The following is a 24,016-nucleotide window of genomic DNA, read 5'->3' on the forward strand; positions in this document are numbered from 1 at the left end:
TCTCGCTGAACTACGCCACCACTCAGCCACTGAAGCACTCCATCCTCTGGAAGACGCTTCCCCTCGAGCTGCGCTGCGTTCTCGCCCTACCACCGCCCACCAGAGCAACACCCTACGATCACCTTGGCACTGCCCTGCTCGCGCACTATGGCTTCGGGGACGGCTGCTTTCGGCCTGCAGCAGATAAGGTACTCGCGCGGTCCGCCCACGCTTCGCCGCCGCACATTGTACCTTCTGCACAATCGGCGTCGTTTCCTGCCACGAGTGACGCCATCGTAGACTCCACCTCCAGTGCGTCAGCCACACCTTCACCGACGGGGCTGGCAGCGGACGACATCACGGACGTCCTCAGACCATCGGCCTCCTCGCCCCCTTCTACCACCCCACGAGAAGGCACCGGTGAGCCACGCAATATCGAGGCGACACCACCCCATCACCTCTCCACCGCAACGCTGCCCCCTCAGTGCCAGACTACAGGGCAGGTAGTGTCAACCACGCATGAGATGCACATGGACGCACCCACCATCGGCCGTTACGACATTGCAGCTCCCGCATTAGTGAAGCAACAGCAACACTGTGACTCTTCAAGGCACGATGCTCTCAGCCGCCGCAACATTCTGGACACAGCTACCGTTCCCCGCGTGACCTGCCCGACAACCGCGAACCATGTGGGCTAGCCAACCCTGAGCGAGCAACAGTAGACGTCCCAAAACTTGTGACGCACGAAGATCTGACGGCACCAGTGAGCAGAACCTGGAATACCCCATTCGTCCTTCTCGCTCCTACACACCTCATGCACTCTCGCCAGGTCATTCGCCAAACGACGCCACGTCTTCTGGTACGACCCATCACAGCTACAAACGACCGCACAAACACCGTGTACGTGGCGCCCGAATGGTTGCTCCACGTCAACCCAAACCTTCCACGACAGTATGGACGTCACAAGCTCTCTGGAGGCGGCTTTTCGTTCGTCCCTATTGACAACAATTTGTTCTAGTTCGGAGCGCATTCACCACTCCTCTATGTGACTCGCTTACCTTGACCCAATATAAGCAGCGTCACTTCAAGCCACTACGACGGTCAATGGCCCATCAGTCGCCCATCCTTAGACGAACACGGCGGCGACTACGCCACTTACGCCGCACAAGTGGTCATGCTCTGCCGCAACAAGAAAGCTGCCTACGCGACAGAGCCATCCAACACTCGTACGCAGTGTTTTCCCGCTTCCTTGGCTTGCTTTGCGGACCACACAGCGCACTCAAGCTGCATGGGACATCTCTTGTGCCTCTGGCCGTTCCTGACAACTTACGCGCCGCCGGACGCCCGTTGCTGCCTGCGACTTCAGCGCCACTCCCAGGCTAGGCCACCTGACGGCAATCTATGTCCCGGACGTGCCCACCGGACTGACCAGGGCTGCTTACTGTAGTAACTTGAATGCGGACATACCTTACGTGTACATAGTTTGTTTCGTACCGGCGTCCATAGCCCTTTCACGTTTAGTAACTTCCCTTTTTCTTTTAACGCGCTCCGCGCTAGGGGGGAGCCCTGTAATGGCGGTAGCTTCACTCAATATCAGAGCCACTATCCTCATCATGAACGGCTGCCTATCATCATCATCAGCGGTGCTTTCCCGGCTGCGTCAGCAGTTTCACGCGACACAGTTCGAACACGGCTGAGCGCCTGGGCTTTCGCATGTCTACGCCGCTCTCCAAGTTCCGGCCGGCCTAACGCACACTCAATGTAGGAGAGCCACACCGCATAACCGAGTCCACGGCTCCCTTTCCTGCAATATAATGACACATCATTGTATTTCTGAAATAAAAATTGAAATTTTGAAGGAAACATGCCGGTAGTGGTCGTCCCTTCGGATCGTCACCCTTTACCTTTTGATGTACTTCTTTAACCCCAAGCCACACAGCCTGACGTGACGCCGTGAAATTGGCAGAAACTGCTACTTCGGGAGAAAAGAGAACATACATAGCACCCATCATACCGACCGTGCGAGGTGGCTGCCGACACGCTCAAGTTTCGTCGGTCACCGCAGCCGCTCCGTCACTCCGTGCGTTGCGCTCTAATCAGTGGAGGAAAACTGCGCTCTCACGTGAGCGATATTTTACCGCGTTGAACAAACATAAGACGCACCTTTTAGAGCAAAGCTTTACTACTTTCATCCAGAGGTTTTTCGGAGGATGCGCAAGTTGACCAGAGACACACCCCCAACGACACACCCCGCGAAGCGCATCGCGTGATTCAGCGGGCCCGCTTGCGGCGCTGCGCGCAAGGCCTCGTTTTGGGTCGTTCTGCTCATATGAGCGGCGGCAGCAGACCACCCCCCCCCCTCCCGCAGCCTCCCATGCATGCACCATTTCGTCGTCTCGGGCTACATGACTTGCCTCGCGCTCTGCGAAGAGGAACGGCGCGTTCACCCTGAATGAACGCCGCGTTCGCAGGAACTCCTTCTTCACGCATTGCACGGGACCGAACGGCTTTGAGCCGCGGTCTGCAATACAGCTAAATCAAAGGTTTAACCAAGCGAAACCAAGACTCAACCCCACTAAGCCAAGCTTTTGCTTTGCATATCCAAGGTCAGCTGAGCTAAGCCGCATCCATTTCTTTCTCCTGCTACATGCAACGTGATTACGACTGCAGGATAGCCTCACCTGTGCAAAGTGAGCACATCATCCGGCAAGGCGGCCCGTCCGGAGGAGCGAAACTGATCCATAATTCCCAGGATAAAGGCCAGCACAGCTCCGCTCCCCGGTGGCGGGGCCGAGTAAAGTGTAAGGCCACCCTTGAAGCGGGAACGAACCGGTGGCGCCCACTCCACCTTGTAGTTGGCCAGGTCATCAAGGGTGATCATGCCACCTACAGGAAATAGCAGGGACCAGGGAAGGGTGGAAAACACATGAAAAAAATTCAAAAAATTCTCCCACCTCCCCTCGCGGGAACCCCTGTGTAGATGCGACGCATAGGGGGTTCACGTTGCAGCGTTGGACAGCGGAGGAACGACGCTCGAACGATGGAGCGCCGGCACCGCGGCGCAGGCACGGCGTTTTATAGCGCGCATAACGGTGAGGGGACGCGCCGGCGCCAGTGCGCCTGCCGCGGCTATGACGCAACAAAATCCAACACAATCCACTTTAATCTAATCCAATCCAAATCCAATCGAATCCAAGCCAAGCCAAGCCAATCCAATCGAATCCAATCCAATGCCCCTCGCGACAGAGTGTTCGCTATCGGAGAGGAGAGGGGGTGAGCGGCGGAGAGCGCAGCTGGCGCGGCGAGGAGAATGGGGGAGGGGTGGACGCCGACAACGCCGGATGGATGCAAATACAACGCGAGTGAATGAGATGCGTTCGCATATAAAATTCCTGGTTTCCAGTGGTTGCAGGAATGACGAATATTCTGATAGGTGATAACAGTACCCATAAACACACAAACACGCACGTCCTCTTCTCCTGAATTGGAGTGGCTTATGCATTACTGTCTCTTCAGCGAACAAAACTAATGGGTTGGCTCTGCAAGGTAGAGAAGGACTCGTCATTCTACTTCAAAGTCTGCTTATTTGTTGCGGCCTTTCATAGGTAGGATAACAGCAGCCGTTAGAGATGCGAGAATGACAAAGATGCTAGGAAGGTGGCAAGACAAATTCTCGACTACGAAAAAGCACTCGCGCAAGACGACTCCACATGGCTCGCCAACATACCTTAAGGTTCTCCAGTGCAAAGTTGTCATGCTTACCTTCTCTCCAGTACAAAGCTGTCATGATCACATAAACAATGTAGCCATTGACCGAGACTTGGACAGCAAAGTAATGAGCCAATGCATTTAACCAGCACACGGCATTCTTTTGCCCTACCTCAACAAAAAACTAAAAAGGGCAGTGAACTCTTTTCTTTGGAACGCACAGCGAGACGCAGACAAAAAAAGTGACTGGTGTTCTTGAAAATATTACTTTACATAATGTTAGTTTAAGTCAATTTTATGGATAACGAATTTAGATAAAATATCCAAAGAATTGCAAAACACTAGCTTTTCCGGTCAGTGAAACTTATCACCGACGCCACCATTTCACGCATACGTGAAATTGATTACGAGGGCCCGAGGTTCACATGACGACGGTGCATTGTACAACTCAGAGGTACCGACCATATTTTCAGGGGAGGTTGTACAAGTTGCTTCAGCTTCATTTGATATTAGGGGCTGCTTTGAGAATTAAAATCTTTTCTCAGTCATATACCTCAGCCGTAAAGGCCCATTTGACAGAGGAATACGGATTTAAGAAGCTGTGAACTTCGTAAAAAACAATGACAGCAACAATGAAAGAATGGTTGCCGTTGGATATAATTTTGCTTTTTAAACGAAATCGTGTTTTGCTTGCAGAAGTAGTCTGCTTCATTCTCGCGTACAGTTGGCGTTTATTTTGTGCCCTTACCCAAACATCCACCACTCACATGAATTTAATAACATCCTTATCAGCACAAATATCATGACCCGAATTTTGTTCGCTGCAGAACAAAATACTTTTTCGTGACTTCCGCCCACGTTTACCCTGTGTTAGTGCAATCAGACGCAGTATTTGGGGCATCCGTCAGCGCAGATGTCCGGTGGTTGTGGGCTTTCAAATTATCCCGCCGACGCAGCGTTCACACTCTCTTACTCGCACATAATCAGATTCTCTGTCGCACCTGCCGGGATGCAGAACCAAGCGTATTTTCTCCTACAGTAGAGACTTACGTGCTTTAAACACAAAGCCTGCTAGGCTCCTGCACCGAATTCTAGAGAAAGAGCCATTCTTTAATGTACTCTCCATTAGAACTCTTAACAATTAGCAGCGTGAGGTGGCTGTTTTCTCCCCAAGATTTGTAGAAGAATGTGCCCGAAGGTGCGCACTTGCCATTCTCCTGGATTTCGTTGATAATGCTCTGGGCAAAATCTCCGTGGTAGAAGTAGTCCGGCCCGTATGTGGCCACAGCCTCCAAGGTCCTCGCCAGATCCTCCTGTTTCACCATTTCTCCCTCCTGCAGCAACTCCCCTGTCTCGGGATCTGAGAACACGCGCCTGGAGCCAAGAATTTTGACTACATCATTCCGGCGCTTGGAAGAAGCAAAAAACCGACATGGCGAGAAAATGTGGTAAAAGAGAGGAAGCAAAAAGTACCACGGCCTCCAACATACAGAGTAAACTTGCCATTCATTCGTTAGCTCCATAACTTCTCGCACCCCTTACCACTAAAGTTCTCATTTTGAATCTTCTCCCTTTAGGTGCAAACAGCCTCCTTACGTACAAGACACGTAGAAAAAAACACCCTTAGCAATTTTGGTAGCAGAGGAGCTGCTCCTAAGTCGCACCTTTAACTGCTGAATGAAGGCTGGACCTTCAGGCCAATTTGGTATTTCTTACTATAGTTCTGAGCTAATTGTCAACCACGGTAAATAGCCGTCGCCGATTGCCACATCACGACATTTCGTCTTGTCTGCGGCAGTCTCAGTACGTTTGGGCCCTTTTGCAACTGCATGTTACCCTCAGCTATATTGAGCTTGCACGTACAAAATCCTTAGATTCAAGACAAAAAAGCAATGGCCAGCCTTGCCAGACACAGGACGCCAGTGTCAGTGTCTCGAGATGTTCCTCAACACGTCAGGTCAGATTGTACGCACGTGGGAAGATAGTCACATTTATAAGTGCTTTTGCACCCGACCTTCTGCTGCAGCCTTGCAACATTGGTAGCATGGTCATGCTCGAAAATATTTTTACCTGTTTTCTGGTCTACTTTTGTGCGGATTAGATTTTTAAAAACATCGGTAGAGCCATTTGTCACATTTCGCAATGGTTCGTCGAAGGAAGCAGACCCAGGAACAACTTCTAAAGGATACCTGCATACCCGAGACCTTAGCAACGTAACCCGCCGACCGGGCCTACCTTCCGGCACGACTGCAAGGTTTCAAGGGCCTGTGTAAAACTTTATTTGGAAATTGTTACAAAGTGAACACTCACAAAAATGTGGTTTATGGGTACACCCAGTTATCAGATTAGGTGGTCTAAGATGCTCGTGGCTGACATTGAATGTTCTGCCCACATGAGATAAGAGAGAAACTCTCTCATGATATGTTTTTTTTCTATTGTCCACCTGCTTCAAAGCACGGACACGGTTTTGTGCTTATCTGTGAGCACACAAGCACTATTACCAGTATTAACTGCTTCGTTTCAGTTGCAGCAGTAGCATCACTTGAACAGCACATATTATAGGCCCATTAAAAGCACATCGAAACATAAGCGAAGTAGAGACTAAAAAGAGTATTCACTACGACGAGCAAATTACGAGTTCGATTATGTACAAGCACGAACCGGAGCCTTCGCAGTGGGATATAAAAAAACAAACAAAAAGCGTTTATCAAAAGCGCTGCAGGGCCCCTTTAACACCATCGACGTCACCCTACAATATTAAGCAATGAGGTACCGGTCAGCGATAACCAGATTCACGACAGGGATTTGGGCCCTGAGCAACAGAGTGAGAACTGCGTTTTCTTCCTGGCTAGGTTCAGAATTATTTTCGGTGATTGAGATCATAGTTGATGCTACCCCCAAGGGACATGAAGCCCTGCTAGGGCAAAATACACTTACATGTCCTCATAAAAATAAATATGAAGTGTTCAATAAATACAGACGAAAATTTTAAGTTAAAAGCACTTTTATCTGCTTCCGGAAAGCTTAGAGTACCTATATTAGGCCTTACACGTAGCACATTTCTGCCATAAGCTACCATCAGCCGTAATTCAAAGAATTGCCCAAGCCGGAGAATGGGCCTGAACTATAAATAAATAAATAAATAAATAAATAAATAAATAAATAAATAAATAAATAAATAAATAAATAAATAAATAAATAAATAAAATCCTTTACAGCAACGTAGATGGATATGTAACCGCGAGACAAGAGAAAAACTAAAAGTGAAGCCACATGGGTGACCCCAGGTAATACAGGGACTGCTACTTGGCTTGCAGATGAAGCATTAAATAAGTGTACCTCTCTCTTTTTGCACCTCTTTTTCTCTCAAACGCTCCATTGAGTTACTGGCAGAAGTAATCATGGGCAGCTGATAATTCAAGCACGTATTACAACGGGCACGGCCTTCAACTTATCTCAATGATATCTGCCAGGCGTTTCCACGTTAAGGGCACCAATTTGCCTCGTGAACCTAACGCTCACGGAAAATTTTTATGCATGATTTCTGTACAGGTGCCTTACCTGATATTGTCCGCAAGTGGGCCCTTGATCTTCCGGCCTTCCCGCAAGGCGTTGGCAAGGTGCGCTCCCATGGGGAAGCCATGCCTGGCAACTCGGATTGCGTCCTCGAAGAGTTCCTTCCAAGGCAGCGAGCCGTTCAATGACCGGTGAAGCTCCGCGTACCCTCGCAGCTCTCCCGGAACAGCAATGGCCATGCCACCTGCATGAGGGATACCAAGGGAACTCTCTGTACAGCATTATTTTTTGGTTTACAAATTTTTTGCGGTTCTTTAGAATTATATAGCCTTAGAGTCAATGGAAACAGCGTGCAAGATCGGTTTACGCGTAGGAAACGTGTGCCAGTTGGTTCTTTTATTGATCACGAAACAACGACAAAGTAAGAGAGTGAGAAGAACGTTTGATGTAACAGGAAGGCGCAATTTGTTCCTCTCTACTTGCACGCAGTAACTTACTTTCAGGCCGTTCAAATACCGTTGCCTATATTTCCGATATGCCTTCTCGTCACACATATAATACCAAGGGAAGGCTTCCCGTAGTAGCATACGCCTTGTCTGGTGTCTCTTGCTTATGCTGAAAAATTCAATTATACGGATTTCAATTTGTTTCAGTTATCTTTGGCAGCCACCTCATGCGCCTTGTCGTGTTGTTGAAAAAAGTAAACAAAACTAGGGGTCTGCCTGCAGACGTACACACATGGAAAGCGTGTTTGTTAATCTTCGTTTTCTTTACCTCTAGCGCCAAATCCCCTGTATCCAGAGATGTTAGCCCAGTAATACCGGCTTCTTTTCATTTTTCGGTGTATATAGCTCAATTTTCCTCAGAAATTATTTAAATTACCAAAGTTGCTGCGCGCGTGTCCACCGTCTATACCGTCGCGGTTGGAAAACGGAGGGTATTTCATCAGTGTACAAGGAGCTGCGTGCCGTTCTTCTACTTTATTTCTGTAATCCGTCGATGAGCGGCAGCACCAGCCTATGAAAATTTAACCTGTATAGAAAGCGCTTATACTTTAACAGTAGCAACAAGGACTAGAGACTAAAACACCCGTCTCTAATCGTTATTGTCACTGGTCAAAGCGTAAGCGTTTTCCACTACAACTATACGGCCCAACTAGCCCCTATAGATGTCCTGTTAAAATCTTAAGAGCCTGCTGCGCGCAAATGCATATGCACAGACGTGAACTACCGCTTCTGACAACAATACTATTTTAACTGTAGCTGTAAAATGTGGTTCGCACTGTGAAGCCTGCCAATGGCCTTCCATTAGGTCAAGGCTCATTTCCGAACTATACTGCGATTGTCCTGAATATGAGAAGCACTGATTATTACGAACATGCCTTTACGAAAGCACCCACGTAATCGTGTGCCTGCACAACAGTGGTGACCCGGCGTGCGGGCCTTTCAGCGTGCCTTGTGTTTGTAATGGTTGTTATTGAACCAATCTCTCGAGATACACCCGGAATGGCAGTTGAAACTGTTCCCTTCGCAAGCCACGATACTCACAGGAAACTCGCGAGCTCCACATGCTGACCCAATGCTCAACGCAGGGAATTACCCACACAAGGCAATACAATGTGAAAATAACATGGGTCTCCACATGCTATGGAAAGCTTCGAAAGCTTTGGCTCGGCGGCGCAGTAAGCTGTCCTTCAATCAAAGCAACAGGTCGTTGAATTTCGGCGCAATTTTTTTGTACAATATTAAAATCAGGAAAGTAAAAATGTGTGCATACCCGTAGCGGGTTATTAAAGGGAACTCAGGAAGCACATTAGTGGGTGCACAGAGGCGAATACATTACGCCCTTCACGCAACAGGGTAAACGTTAAGGGGGAATCTGCATGCAGATAATGTCAAGGACTACCGACCTTGTTTTAATGAGGCATGCACACAGAGCGCACAATGGTTTACCAAGTCATTAATTGTTCTTTCTCTAAATAACTGGTTGAGGCAGTCACACTCTACGCATCGGGCAACGAGAAAACCTTACGTACCACGAATACTCATCTTCTTGTCCTTCACGTACATGTCCCTCGAAGCTCCAGCTGGTGCGACTTCTCTGGCGATGAGCACCCCGGCTTCCAGCTTCTTCCTGTAAGAAATTGTAGAAATGTTCTGTCCCTCTTCTCATGTGGAAGATAACCGGTGCAAAAGCGCATCGATAAATAGAAACATGAATCTAAAGGGACGTGAGATCTCGGGACCAGTGAACTGGGAAGAAAAGGGTAACATCAAGCAGCTGGACAGCAATAATAGTTAGCCGTGAAAGGGTGCCTACCTCTTACATGCGAAGTACATCTTTAAATAGAAAGGGCTGTGTTATTTCTTCTGCTTTACAGGACAACACAAACCCCTCACAGCAACGTTATGCAAGCCATTCAACAAACCAAAATACTCATACTGGGAAATTCGGCCGCAAGTTTGTATAGAGCCCAGCTATGAAGCGTCTACAGTAAAATAACTCCAATAAGATGTTTTATTTTTCCCGTGGTGACACTCGCTGGCCACTACTCCCTAATGGTAGCAGAGTTGGAGAGTTGAACAGATTGCGGAGGCCCGATCTCTAATGCTGGGATGTGGTGAAAAAATCTTGGAACAGCAGGGAAGCATGGTAAATGCAAAGCAGAATAAGAGGCGCGAATACACTTCAAGGGACACTGGAGGCCAATAGCAAGTTGGGCTCAGACGAAAGTTCAGCTACCCCGAAGCCCCCTCAGCGTTTATTCGGCGGCGAAAGATGCTTTGATTGCCAAGAAACTAGCAATTGAAATAACGCATTTCATTCCTCGCGCCATTTTATGAAGTGAGGATGCGAGTGAGACAGCGGTGTGGTCAGCAGGTCGTACCCAGTGAACCATCGCGGCGACTCGGTGCATACCACAAGACCACTTGCCCGCCGACACTTCCTTTACCTGCGAGTACCTGTGCGTCAGTCTTGGTGCCGCACGGGACCTGAGATGGTGGTTATTATACAATGTGAATGTGCTACGCGGCCTTTCACTTTACCTGCAAAAGTCTAGCGTACAGCGCAACCACAGCGCAAAGGACGACAGGGGCACTCTTTTGATTTGCATTCTCGTTATGGATAGACCGGTTTTTAGTCGCTTCGATGCACTCGGGTACTGCCGGCGGCGTCGACTCAGCGTAGCAGTGTCGCGCCATCTGTTAGTTTAACTTGTAACAGCGCGCAACGCTAAATTTGTGCAGTCCGGTACGTCGCCACCGCGACGCGAGTTTTAGTAGAACGTTTCGTTACTTTTCCGTCGCGGTATTGTAACGCTTACTGCGGCATCGGTTGAACGTTTTGCTAAGCGTCACGCCTCCATTTTACTGAATTCTGCGGTCCAGTGATTCATTCGCTTGGTCAAATACGCCTAGGCGCAATATCAAGGTGTTGAAATAATTTACTGCTGATATTATTAGGCTGCAGCGTCTACAATTGATTCATTACTTATATACCTCGCATCAGCTAAACAAGCCCCAGTGGTATTCCCTGTTTTCTTTTTTTCCTTCCTGCAGTTAGTTTGTACATAATAATATCTAAGGAAGTGGTTGCAGCAGAAACGAAGAAGCCGAACAAGTTGCGGATTTTTTTTTTAATTTGGTCGTGTATCCGGGTTTACGTCTTTCGTCATAGCTTTCGGTAAGACGCATTATTCTCGTCTAAACCGATGCTACGTTCGCTCGTCCCTGATCAACGATTGCGGTATCAGACATGCACGCACACGTTATTTTATTTGTCGCAAACATTCACCTTCGAGTCGTATTCGCTTTCAGACAATATTAACAACGAATAAAGGTAACACTATGTTGGAATAAATGTAACACTGAGATGACGCCCAGGCAAACTTCCGTCTCCTCGTCGAGCTAGCCTGAAGAAGCGATCGCTTCGACTCCCAGCATACCACAGTGGACCAACTCTGCCCCAACATAGAACACACAAGACGGAGTTAAACCGGCAAAAAACGGGGATTTTTTGATGCCTCAGTGGAAGCTTCACCCGACAAGGGTGTTAAACCGATCTTTTTGTTACTAGTGAGTTTTAGCACTTCATATGATCCGTCCGTTCCGTATTAACCGTGTTGACCGGGACCTGACTGCGCCTGCGCGCGCGGAAAGGGCCAGGGGGACACCCCCTGCCGTGACGAATGCCCGGGCATGGCGAGGGCCGGCCCGATGAACTAATCCACCCACCGCGACGAATGCACAAGTGCCCAGAGGTGCGCCGGTCAACATGGTACGCACGTACAACACGGATCATACAGAGTGCTAAACCTGTCTACTGTGGTTACCGACGTTTTTGAGACGATGGTCACGCAAGTTCGTTGTTGACGTGATCATAACGGGTTGGCTGTTAAAAAAGTCAGACTGAACAACAATGGGTTACTTACTTGGAGTAAACGGTCGCAATGAAGCCACCGCCCATTCCCATTGAGTGAGGGATCACGACTCCCATGCACAGGAGGGTTGCAATGGCCGCGTCCACGGTCTTGCCGCCTTTTCGAAAGACACGTCTGAAACATAATGTTTCGAACATTTACTGGGTGAAACAGTGCCTCTACCATTTATTGCTCAATTGCGGCATGAAATCTACAAACTCGCGGCTAATATGTGTGCATGAGGACATTAACAGCTTTATCGGCCATAGCTAGGTTGCACAACAATAGGGCTGCACATGCGTTTCCGGCCGTTGTTGGACAATGAAATATTCGCTGTTTGTTTTAAAAATAATTATAGCTGATGTTTCTCCATTCCATATCCTTTTCATTCCTTTCCTGGCGCCGAAGCGCCCTTCGTAAAGTAAATCGAAATATCGCCGAAAGACCCCCAGCACGCCGATTGAGCCTGTGTGGTGCTGCGACTTGGCTACACTGTAGAATATTGTATTTCAATCGGTCAGCATCAACAATTTACGTGCACAGTTAGTCGTATGACCAATACGTGACATTTTCAGTCGACTGCCATGCACGCACACACATAAACACGCAAACACGCAGATACGCACGCACGCACGCACATGCGCACGCACCTACGCACACATACAGGCTGTTGGCTACCATCCAAACTGAAGCAAGGCTTATCACCATGATTTGTGTGCCAGTGTGCTTCCTACTGTTTAAAGGCTGCTACTTAGTGTCTTCTTAAAATCACGGTTTCAGCAAAAGTTGCGAAGCACAATTCATGTACACATCTATGACGTCTCCTTACTGACCTCTGCACGAAACCACGTCCACAAGCTGCACCAATGCTATTTCGCAATATAAAAGTTTTTATGCCGCAAGCCCAACAACAACGAACATTTATTAAAAGAGATGGCTCAAGGCCACATGGGGAAGAGGAGGGAGGGGAGAGGAAGACCTCAATAGTGTCCCAACATGGAGGAGTCCAGAACGAACCGCCAAAGTGCGGATAAAGTCTGTTTGATGCGGCCCTTCGGACGGATCCAGTCCTCGACGGATCCAGCCGCAAGCCCTCATGCGGAATTATGCATGTGGTGGTGATGCCCCCTTTCACTTTTCATACACGTCATAAATCGTAAAAACTGCCTTTTCTGGGCCATGAGGCATTGTATTCTTGTCACTCTAATCTGCGAAAAAAGGCGAACTTTTTGTCGGCACACTTTTGTCTTCACACATATTGTGAGGCTTCCTTTCAAATTGAACAACTGCTCCGGCAACGCATTGTTTCCCGCTTTTAATGTGTAAGCATTCTTTACCTAGTACCAGCACCACCTGTTCACCGCCCCGAATATCCACAAAACGCGTAATTGGCGAAGTGAACACAATTGTTCGTAACAATGGAGTACATAAAAATTGCTGGTCGAATGAAATGGCTAAACATTTAAAAAGTTATAAAAGCACATAACTTAGCTGCCGGACTCAGAAGTATGTATGTACCGTATTTTTCACCATGTAACGCCTGTAACTCCACAACAAGGCTTAACTTGCGGAGTCGTTTTGTAGAATATAACACCTAACATGAAAATAAGGGGTGTAGGAATGCTTACGGATTAGTAGAAAGCTATCGGAATTTCCCCACATTCTTTTCTTCCCCCCTTTCCCACCTTGCGACCGGCGTGCAGGGCGCGGCATCAGTGGAGACGGCCCAGTGGCTGAAGTTTCCGAGCGCCGACGACGACGGGGTGATCTCCACCGTGCCTTGGCCGGGCATGCATCGGACGGAGAGCTTGTCCCGCGCGTACAGGGTCACCAGTACCCCCGTCGCGCTCACCAGGGCAAGGCACACGAGGAACACGCACCCGAACAGGAATACCCGCGTCAGCGGCGAGCTGCTCCGCGTGGAAGAAAAAGGAAGGGAATGAGCATCCAGGAAGACAGGAAACAAACAACCTAGTTTGATTTGAATGAACTAGCATTCGGTAACCCAGCCAGGTCCATTGCGGCCACACGGAATGTTTCGTTAACCGCAAAAATGCAAGAAATATTTGAAAAACCTTCGAATTTCGCGCTACACAAACGTCCCCAGTGACGCAATAGAGGTAACCTAAAACGTAATTACCAGTGTGCTTAGTGCACGTTGACATGCAAGTGATACGACCAAACAAAGCGGTGGCTTCGGTCGGCGGCCGCCATTCGTACAAACAAGATTCTTTGATAAACATTAGAGCGCGGGTGTGACAAGGACAAGAGAAATATGACAAAGCCAAGCGCCTTTCTGTTGTCCTTGTCATAGTCGCGCTCTAATGTTTACCAAATATGCACCAACTTGCCCTCGAGTGTGTCAGTGTGTAGCTTCGGTCGGCGGCCGCCATTCGTACAAACAAGATCCCTTGATAACAATTAGAGTGCGACTGTGACAAGGACAACGGGAATATGACAAAGACAAGCGCCTTTCTGTTGTGCTTGTCATAGTCGCGCTCTAATTTTTACCAAATGTGCACCAACTCGCCCAACAGTGTGTCCTACCACGGTGACTTGTGTTGGCGGCCGCCATTCTTACAAACAAGACCCCGTTTACAGCGCGACTATGACCATGTCAACAGAAAAACGACAAACACAAGCGCCTTTCTGGTGTATAGTCGTGCTCTAATTTTTACGAGATATGCACCGACTTTCCCAAGAGTGTGTTCTACTGAAGATCCTGCAGGGTCATAAAGACCCGACAAAGAAGCGGTTCGTGAGTCGCCTTTGCTTCATCTGTTTCCTTAACATCTGGATTATTAGTCTGACCCTAGTGATAAAAACGACATCAATGTCATTGGTAGGAAGTTGTCCTTTAATAAATCAAACTTCGGTTGTGTCTTGCATGGCACCTTTAAAGAGACGGAAAATGCTCCAGTTTGACACTTTGGAAATCAAATAAGAATATTCTTTTAGTACGAACATTAAGCGTTGTGATGCTATCTCGGTGTTTATCAAGGGCAAAAGACGACTTCCTTGCATCCGGGTTACGATATGAAGCGTTAGTTGTCCTTTCTCACTCATGCTCTTCTCAAGAGCATTTCTTTATTCGCAGTGGGTAAGACAACAAGAACCCTGAGCAAAGCAGCGGTGCGTCCCAGCAGTAATCGTAACATGTGAAAACAGCATAAAGCACGCGTGTGCGCGTGTGGGTGTATGTGTGTGAAAAGGGGAGGGGTGTGTTTGAAGGGGTCATGCAGACAAAATAAAAGTTTGTTTTATACGAAATATTTGGTGTTTTATAGTGCCCCCATGTTACATGTAAGGCAGCAAACGATGCTTTATTAATTCATAAATTAATCAAATTAAGTTAAAATTTTGATTCTCATGGCATGCAATCGTGTGTTTCCTGACGGCTACGATGACGAAACAAGGACAGGCCTTAGCGAACGTTAGTGTATTGCTTACTCTGCAGAGGAGTGCGTAACACTTTTTTTACCGTTAGTCCTCCTAGATGGTGCCACCACACTGCGCAGGGCAGCTGTGTGCCTTTGCTTTGTTTCTGACCGTATTTGCACTGGGTTTGCTTTTGTTACGGTAGATAGTAATTGTTTCCTATTACATGGGGTATAGTCTGCCAACAGGGTCATGTAAGACAATGTCACTTACACCAATCAGCCTGTGTCGTGTGAGACGACCGCAAAGCGCCAGACTTCTGTACAGTTATAACAAGAATAGTGCGCGCAGTACCAACAGTGGTACGGACTGGTACTTCTATGTTTACGTACACTTTCGTAACATCCATTCTTTGCCCCACTGTTCTTACTGCTATAAAATGAATATGTATTACATTTGGCGAAAATAGCTCGTTCTGCACGCTTATAGGCCCTGACTTCAGTTTGCTTTTGCCGGCCTCAGCCAATCGCACAGCTGTGAATATTACATAATAGGTTCCAGTACGGGAAATGAGCCAGTGAGTCGCATGGCCATTCCCTTTTTTTCTAACTATATAGCTTATTTGAGCACAGTTTACGTTAAAAGTGGTGTCAGTATGATTCGAACGGGGCAAGCTTTCGAATGAACAAAGTTTGTGTTTTGTCTGCATGGCCCCTTTCAGGACACTTGGGCCACTCGAAGCATTTGTTTTTCTTCCATCATACTATAGGTATGAAGATTTGCAAGGAATTTTCCTAGGGTTAGGGATTGTACCATTAACAAAGAGACGCTCATGCATTTATCCACAGGTGCAGACAGAGCAAATAGTACTGGAATAAGGACCCTTCCCTAGGGCTTATTGCTCTATACAGTCGTTTACTCATGCTTCTTACCCTCGCAGCGGTAGTGAACACAAGAAAAATCCAAGTACAGTCGAGTCTCGTTAATAATAAGTCCAGGGGGACCGCAAAACACTTCGAGTTAACCGAACTTTCAATTAAACCCAAAGCAAAAGAAGAGCATTGCTATCAGTCCGCAACACGTCTCCGTTCTTGATTTCGTTCACAATCCCAACTTTTATGGCCAAGTCGAGCGTACGACACAGGTTGCCTTGATAATTGAGGCTTATCGCTGAAACCGAAGCCCAAAGCGTCCACCATTACGGCGCTGTGCGCACCAAAGACGACTGAGGACCTTGAAAAAGAGAGATGCATACGCTGGCGCGAGTCTCAAGTGGCCTGCCGCTTTATCAAGTGTGCTCTGCCTCAGTTGTGATAACACCGACATCAGTCAGCACAGGGCGCTATTTTTGAGCTCGAAAATTTTGAATTTTACTTCATGCGATACACACCGCACTGTTCCAGCGTCAATGCCAGTACTGCGAAGGCAAACCTAACATGCCGCAACACATGGTGCTGGACTGTCCCAACACGCCCAGACCAGCTCCATGGCCACTGACAACACCTCAACCCTCCCGGCGGACCCTGATGTCTAACCCGACCCTGGATGTCCAGCTCTGGCAAACAACCAGGGCGGCAAGGGCAGATGAAGACCACGGCTTCTAGGACCTAGGAAGCTGACAAGGCCTACAAGGACCGTTTTTTTTAATAGATGTTTAATCCTCCTCCTTATCCTCCTCTTCCTCCTTCTTAAAAAATTACGGTGGCCACCGTGCTTTTCATTCAAAATGACCTCCATTTAACCGATACAACGGGTTCTTGCCTCGAGTCATCAAATCGCCTCTTATCTTAGATTGCGTGTAAAATTTCCGGAACAGCTCACGACATCTAATTAACCGAAAATTCCAATGAAGGGAATTTTAATTATCGAGAGTCGAATGCATATTCTCATACAAGCGAAAAACAGACCATGCGGGTTCAAAATACCAACTTCAACGTGTTACTCGGCCTCTAATTTGGACCTTGCTTTGGTTTTGGTAACGCTCTCACTTTTTCAGCACATATTATATAATCAAACAGCGCGTTTTCCGCCACTTTGGCATATTTTGCAGTGTGGCAAGAGCATCCCGTAGTTCTAGATCATTCAGAACCTGCGCTCCACTATCTGTCGTCCTGTTCTGGAACATGTCTCTGTTGTCTACAATGGCGAGGACAAATCTAACTTTCACGGACATCGATAAGGCGAAAAAGATGCTGTTGCTCGGTCTTTGCACATAACTTTCCTCGCGTGTCTCACTAGTTCCTCCCAGATAAACTTGTCGTACCCTCCTTCCTGTCTCAGACCCGCAGTAATCGGGAATGTTGCTTGGTCTAAAGGCTAAGCCGAGGCTATGCCCGCTAAAGCTGACGTTATAAAGCTGGCGATAAAGTAAGCACATGAAAAACGTGGCTGTGCGGAAGTTATTCCTGAGCTCTAGCTAACTACGCGTCTTGAAAACAACATTTCTGCACTTCAAGCTCTCCAACAGACACTTTCCCAAGGTCAGGCTGCAGAGCACGGATAACTTCTTTGTGCTAATGACGACACTTTCAACAACTCACTGCATCATTTCAGTTAAAAGATTTAAAGAGCAAATTCTCGCTCTTATTATCTGACATATATAATTCCATGGTTTAGTTGTTGTTTTTTTTATCCATCATCGGAAGTTATTTCTCTATGGTGGCAGTTGCAAGGACTGCTGTCTTATTGTTTGCTTCATAGGTTGTGCTATTTGAATACTGTCTATAAGTAAAGCGCTTCTCCACTGTGCGTGCTTAGAATTGCTGTTCCAAGTGCGGGTAGCAGATGTCCCCTTTATGTATTAGATTAAATTGTAATTATAATGTGTAATGCCAGTTTTGTTCGTGTTCATTGCATGTAGTCTTTACGTTGGAAACATTTTAAAAAGTTTATCTTTAGTTTTTATTTGTAAGTAAGAAGGGATATTTTGTGCTCGGGCACGTTATAATAAATTCGGTTTATGTTATCATTATTGTAGCCCACCGTCTGCCGTTTTCCTACAGCATTGAGCATACTCCTCTGCAAGGGGTTGAGATTAAAAACCTCGCGGAGCTCTTTGACTGTACGCTGTCTTTTTCACCTCCCATCAGGCTTATCAGGCGATAGGCGATCCGCAGACTTGGAAATGTGTGTCGGATTTCGAAGAAATTCTCTGATTCCGTTCCATTTTTAGAGCTGTATACGGCAATATGAATCCCTCAGTTGAAACATACATCTGTTGCCTAGAACGGCATCTCCAAATCTTGCTGGTTTTTTATACCCACTGGACACTCCGGCACTCCTAAATACTTGTACGGCAAGGTGAATCATTGCGCGCTTGCAAAACCGAACAGTGCTTCTCCCCACTGGCTGTGTTCATAGGCCAACGTATTTGCCCACATTCCAAAATGCTGTATAAGTGGGGTGGTCTGGTGAAAAAACGAATAGGTGGTCTGAAACCTAGAGAAGTGAAAAAAAAAACTTGCGCCCAACGTGGGGCTCGAACCCACGACCCTGAGATTAAGAGTCTCATGCTCTACCGACTGAGCTAGCCGGGCGACGGAAGGAGTTACTGCACCAGGTGGTTTCGAACTGTCACAATCGAAATAATAGGTGCACAGTGACAGGTATTCTGCCTAATACAAGTGCTCGAGCCCTTTGCCAGAAACGTGCAACACTAAGCGGCCTTTTTTGTTTCTGCATTGCCTGCCTAGGCCAATACATAACAGAGAACAGCCGTAACTATAGGCTGCCTCTCTTCAAACATATTCACACAGACGACGACGTAGTCAAACAACGGAACAATTTTGAAAGGATGACGGAATCTTCTGGAGTTTTCTAACACAGGCAATATTCTCGTATAATGTTTCTGTACTGGTCGGGAATTTACGTCAAAATGACGTAGCATCATCCCAGTCTCTCGTATGTAGTGAACGCCCAAGAAAGAAATAGTACCTCTATAATTTGCAACTGACAGGTGTCTGACACTACGAGGTGTTAAAAGTAAATCGATTTAGCCTTCTTTAGGGCATGCCTCAAAACATATTGTGTCAAACCTGCCTGAGGAAACGTGCTCTCTAGTTCGTGGTTTGTTGCATAGAAAGCAATTGATTTTTCATGGAGCCAAAATAATATCTCTTGCATTCATGCATTTCCCCTTAAAAAAACTAGTACGGTGTTTGATTTTAAAATTTCCAACGTCTAATCAAACTGTCATTGAGCTCTTTTAGCCCGTATTACTAGCCCTTCTAGCACACAACTCTATTAAGAAAAACCGATAACGTGTTGTTTATTGTAGGGGTCGGCAACATTTTGAGACGGAGGGCTGATTAGCAGGAGCCGACACTGCGGAGGGCCGGATAATAAATCGGGTGAGGGAGGAGAAAGAGGGCTTTACTGGCAAAATGAAAAACAAATCAGCAAAATGACAGTAATGTTTCAAAAAAATTGACAATTATCTGGCTAAGTGCGAAGTGTGAGGGACAATGCCAACTGGAAACGATCAATTCCTTGTTCTTGCCTCACGTCTGATGCCAGGTCAAAACTGGCGTGTCGGCCTTCAGATAGAACGTGAAAGGGAGAGGGGTGGGGGTTCTGACGAGGGGGCCACATAATACTGTCCTGCGGGCCGCGGGTCGCATTTTGCCGACCCCTCGTGTATTGAATCTTCGGGGAATTTATTTTCGTGACTGCTCATGGGCACTCAAACGAAAATCGGGCTTCCCCCTTTAAAATCCTATTGTCGCTTCACACAAGCAGGCACTCAACCCCTGGCGAGTGCCTCCTCCAAAATATACTCTTAACAGCTTGAAAGGAGTTCATTAGCCTAATTTTAATGACTGTTAAGACAAACTAATTCATTTGGCGTAGAACGAAAGAGATCCGAGAATTATGTGACTCAGAAAACAGATTGGAGAGACCAAATCCGCCTTTATGGTCATACGACAAAGCAGACTGGTATGGCTAACACTCTCCCAACCGTAGTTGGCAAGAAAGAAAAGCAATAACCTGATTGAACTGTTGCAAAGACATTGTCAGACATTTAGCAACCCATACGAGACATCAACAAGCACTTTGCAATCAGTTGCCAGTACTGCAACATCGTAGGATTTCTGCCCTGCCCAGCTACTTCCTGCTGGCTTATCATCACGCCAGTGCTGCACGCTCCCGAGACAATGTATCAGCGGCCCTCCCAAGTACTTCGTGGAAACACTCGATATTATGAAATCGTTTTGGATTAAAGGGCCAGATATCGCGCCCCAATCACTGTCTTTCTACTCGAATTTATTTGGGCCGTACCTTGGTCGCAATAGGCAGCCGCTATATCTTACTACACTTGTATACATAGTTATAGACCATTTCATTGGGAGAGGGGGAAACGTACTCTCGCACGCAGTGGTCGCGCCGCGCGGGCCGCCTTTTTCCCTCTCTGGAGTGTGCGCGCCGATCACAGCGGGCCTGGCGCGGCTGCTCCTTTGCCTTGACGTATACGCTTTGTAAGCATCGCGCGTGCCAGTTTACGACTACTTTACGCATTATTTTAATGAAATTTTGTTAATAAATGAGCCAGACTAGCAGCTTGTGAGTTGCCCACTTTAAAGCACACAAGGTTTCTCGCAATTTCGTTCTGCTGAGCTCTTTCTGCACGCCTACTTTGGAGTAGTGGCAGAAAATTCTTCTCCCCTCTTTCCAAAATAAAATGGGTTACTGAAGCTTGCCTGTTCCGCAGATGGTATTAGTTCCATCTCCACCTTTGCTGCGGTCACATTGCGGCATGCCTAGCTCCAAGTATTACGTGGGCTGACCTTGTCGATTTTCACACTGATTACTCCCTCCTTAGGTTGTCCCTTTCCCCAGCCAATCTGAAGGGAATGGGAGAGGGGGGGGCTACGATATATCGATAAGATTTAATACAAACTATGTAATATGTCAAATACTAAGTTCACCCAAAACTACCTGTAATAAACCCTGCAGGGACATGAAGCCAGAAGTCTATTACACTGACACGCGCTTCTGCTTGTTGCCCATGGGCGCCGAGCGTATCACGGTTAGATCATTATAGCAAACTTCCGTTTTTGCAGTAAAGCGATCAAAATACCCCCTATACGCGATCCCGGATACAGACACGCAAACAAAAGAAAAATTGTGATGAAGTATTGAAAACTTATGTTCCACACGGCATCGTTTACCCACCGTGAACCATGCTACCTCGAGGCGAATTTCAGCTCCACCGCGGCCCAAAAAACCGCCAATTTAAGCCAGATCGCTTAAACTTGTCCTATGCAACAACTTTCCCATATAAATTATATTACGGAAAAGAAATTACAACACGCTACAGCGAAAAGTTCACCGAGCCGCCGCTGGCGCCCATGCGCCGCGGAGCAAACGCCCAAGCCTGCAAACCGACTAGCTACGAGAGGGCGCTGCGCACGCAAGATGGCGGCGCCCTCGTTGGAACGGTCTATAGAAGAAGAGGGAGTGTCCCTACCGCCGCGTGCATATAAGACCGCGCCATTGTACAAATTCACTCCAGTTCTAATGCAGTCCCTCCCCTCTCTCTTTCCGCTCTTTGCCAGAAAGGCTCCGATTCGCGTAACTACTTTAACTCAAAGCACAAAGCTGAACCCGCCCAGCTTTAGAGGGTAGTTTGTGGGAGGCACCCAGACTATCTAAAACTGTAGGTTATCAAACCATTTTTCCTTTTATTGCAACTCTGGCTCCACCCCTAAACCCATTTCTCCCTTTATATAATTATGTCTTGCTTGCTTTCTTTTTTCAAACGTCCCTTGTTCTGGCGGACTTTCGCCTTTGGTACGCTGCAACGCCTTCTGGCAATGCCAACTTTATCCACGTTCTCTAACGACGACGACTCTTAAGTAACAAGAACCTTCATTGAAGCGTTCTCTCTGTCCCTCTCTCTCACCCAAGGGCTCACCCTATCCTCATAAAACGTGCACCTCGTCCGCAAACTCCAGGAAGGAGTGCTGACACCAAATGCAGAATCATAAAGAATGATATAATTGGCTTCGGTAGTTTGCGAAGATGCCTCCAGCAATTTTGGCCGCCAGCCGCGTCTGGAAACACATAGAACCCCAATTTTAATTGGACCGGCCGTGAGCTACCTGCGTTTGCCAGCGCCAGCGAAATTGCCATCAGTGTGACGAAAGGCATTCCGCACCCTGGCAACCGGCACGTTCTGGGTGACGCCAGGTCGCCCTTTTCGGAAGCGGAAACACTTCTTTCGCTGCTGTTACTGGTGGGCTCGTTCCGTTACGCCGGGTCTCTCAACGGCATCGTCAACTATAGCAAAGTGGCAAAAAATTAACGCTATGTTTTCAGAAACCAACGAAAGGCCAACAGCATGAACAGAAACGAACTAAAATGTGCCTTAATTAAAACTTTAACCCAGTAAATAACGTCTAATTAAACGAATTTACAAATTACTTTTCAAATTTCCCGCATACCGGTTGCCACCCCAATGCAGTTTTTTAGTGGTACCTCCTCGATTATCAGTCCCGAATCGTCCGTGGACTGTCCGAGACGCTGTCCGGCGCTGGATTTTAAGTGCAGAGCACTTTAGGGGCTCGCTTGTCGTAGCTCGCTCGCTGGACCCAAGTAAATCCACACGGTGTTCTGTCATCGCGGCATCCCCCAGAGGCTTCGAAAGCCAAGCGGTTTATATAGTCATAAGCGTTCGAAATTCGTGAACCGCTGGCGCTTGTCATACATCTCCTGTCGTTTCGCGCAGAGAAAAGTGCGGGCATATTTGAGGCAAAATATACGTAACTAACCGCCAGCGCCCGCGTTCATTTAGTTTGGAACTGTGGTTGGGTTGGTTTTTACGATAGCAAGCGAAAAAAAGTGGCAGTGCATCGCCGGCACGTGCGGGAGTAAAAGCAAGCACAAAAAGAACAGAACTCTCGCTAGGCGCAGCTTTAGGCACGGGGCGCGCGAGCACTGCGAAAGCGGGAAATTTAAATTTCATTGGGTGGTACCAGTGAGCGGATAACGGCGCTACTGCCCATTATGGCGAATCACTGCTCTGAACTTCCGACAGCTTTCACGTTGAGTGGAACGGCTTTAATTTTGTCTTACTGTCCCGTGCCCCCGCTATGACATTTTTTCCAGGTATTTCTATGAGAATTTCGATCCGAACGCAGACCTCGGGATGCCCGCGGATAGTCCAAGAGCAGTAATTGCAGGATGCCCACGACATACACTAGAGAGGAATCTGGCGATAGCGTCTATGCGGCTAACATCAAGTCCTTCTGTGTCATCATGGGCCACCGTAAAACCGTGCACCAACCTTAGTTTCATGATTGGTTTGGATTGAAAGGTTGAGTGACCGTAAATTCCAATACATTGCCACAAAAACGCAAGCAAGAGTGTGTAGGTAAATAATTATAAAATTAAACACGGTGTTTTAAAGCTAAGAAAAAAACATAAAGCGTGTTCTTTTTGCTACAAGTCGGCCAAAACAGTTATGCATAATATTCGGCAGACCGAGTTGGTAGTTAACAGTAATGCAAAATTTTGGGAGAAACTCATTAGAGACTCTTATTTTGCAAATGTTTCAAATAATAAATTGTTTGAGAAGCTCAGAAAGGTTTTATGCGCTTACTTATAAAAACATCGCCTTCACCGTGTTTTCGTTCCTATTTCCGTAACATTATCTGCTACAACTTTCGCGACGGCAAATTACCCGCTCAGTCAAGAGGTCCGGGCGCTGTTAAAATATGTAGTCGGACTTAAAAAATGAATCTGGGAGCGCACTCTCCTTACCACAAGCTTACGTGCTTACATGGTGGGTTTGTACTTGCGTAAATATGTACTGATGGTGGCTCGCCGGCACAAGTCCTCCCAATCGCTTAGAAGGGAGCAAAGCTGTCTTAGTGTGAACTAATGGAGCGAATTTCGAGTTTTCAAGCGAAGCGGGAGAAGCGAAGCGAGAAAAGCGAAGCCAGTTTTAGCCATTTCGGACGGATCGGCTGTAGGCAAAGCAATGCGTAGTGAAGAAAGCAAACCCACGAAGACGGT

General features: G+C 47.3%; 1 protein-coding gene and 1 non-coding gene across 4 annotated transcripts in view; both read right to left on the reverse strand.

The window, feature by feature from the left end:
* LOC144146163 (scoloptoxin SSD14-like) overlaps positions 1-24,016 on the reverse strand; it is a 104,126-nt gene that overhangs the window by 10,419 nt on the left and 69,691 nt on the right. For all 3 annotated transcript variants that reach the window (XM_077678128.1, XM_077678130.1, XM_077678129.1), the window contains exons 3-8: positions 13,309-13,533; positions 11,636-11,758; positions 9,239-9,336; positions 7,249-7,447; positions 4,898-5,061; positions 2,661-2,865 (exon numbers count right to left, since the gene is read on the reverse strand). In XM_077678128.1, the coding sequence (XP_077534254.1) occupies positions 2,661-2,865; positions 4,898-5,061; positions 7,249-7,447; positions 9,239-9,336; positions 11,636-11,758; positions 13,309-13,533 (1,014 nt within the window). The remainder of the gene's footprint in view (positions 1-2,660; positions 2,866-4,897; positions 5,062-7,248; positions 7,448-9,238; positions 9,337-11,635; positions 11,759-13,308; positions 13,534-24,016) is intronic.
* Positions 18,465-18,537, reverse strand: Trnak-cuu (transfer RNA lysine (anticodon CUU)). Its single transcript has one exon. It is a non-coding gene; the product is annotated as a tRNA-Lys (tRNA).

This window comes from Haemaphysalis longicornis, unplaced genomic scaffold (genome assembly GCF_048455015.1).
Source record: "Haemaphysalis longicornis isolate Haplotype H1 unplaced genomic scaffold, Haemaphysalis longicornis Haplotype H1 scaffold_7, whole genome shotgun sequence".
NCBI classification, from domain to species: Eukaryota; Metazoa; Arthropoda; class Arachnida; order Ixodida; family Ixodidae; genus Haemaphysalis; species Haemaphysalis longicornis.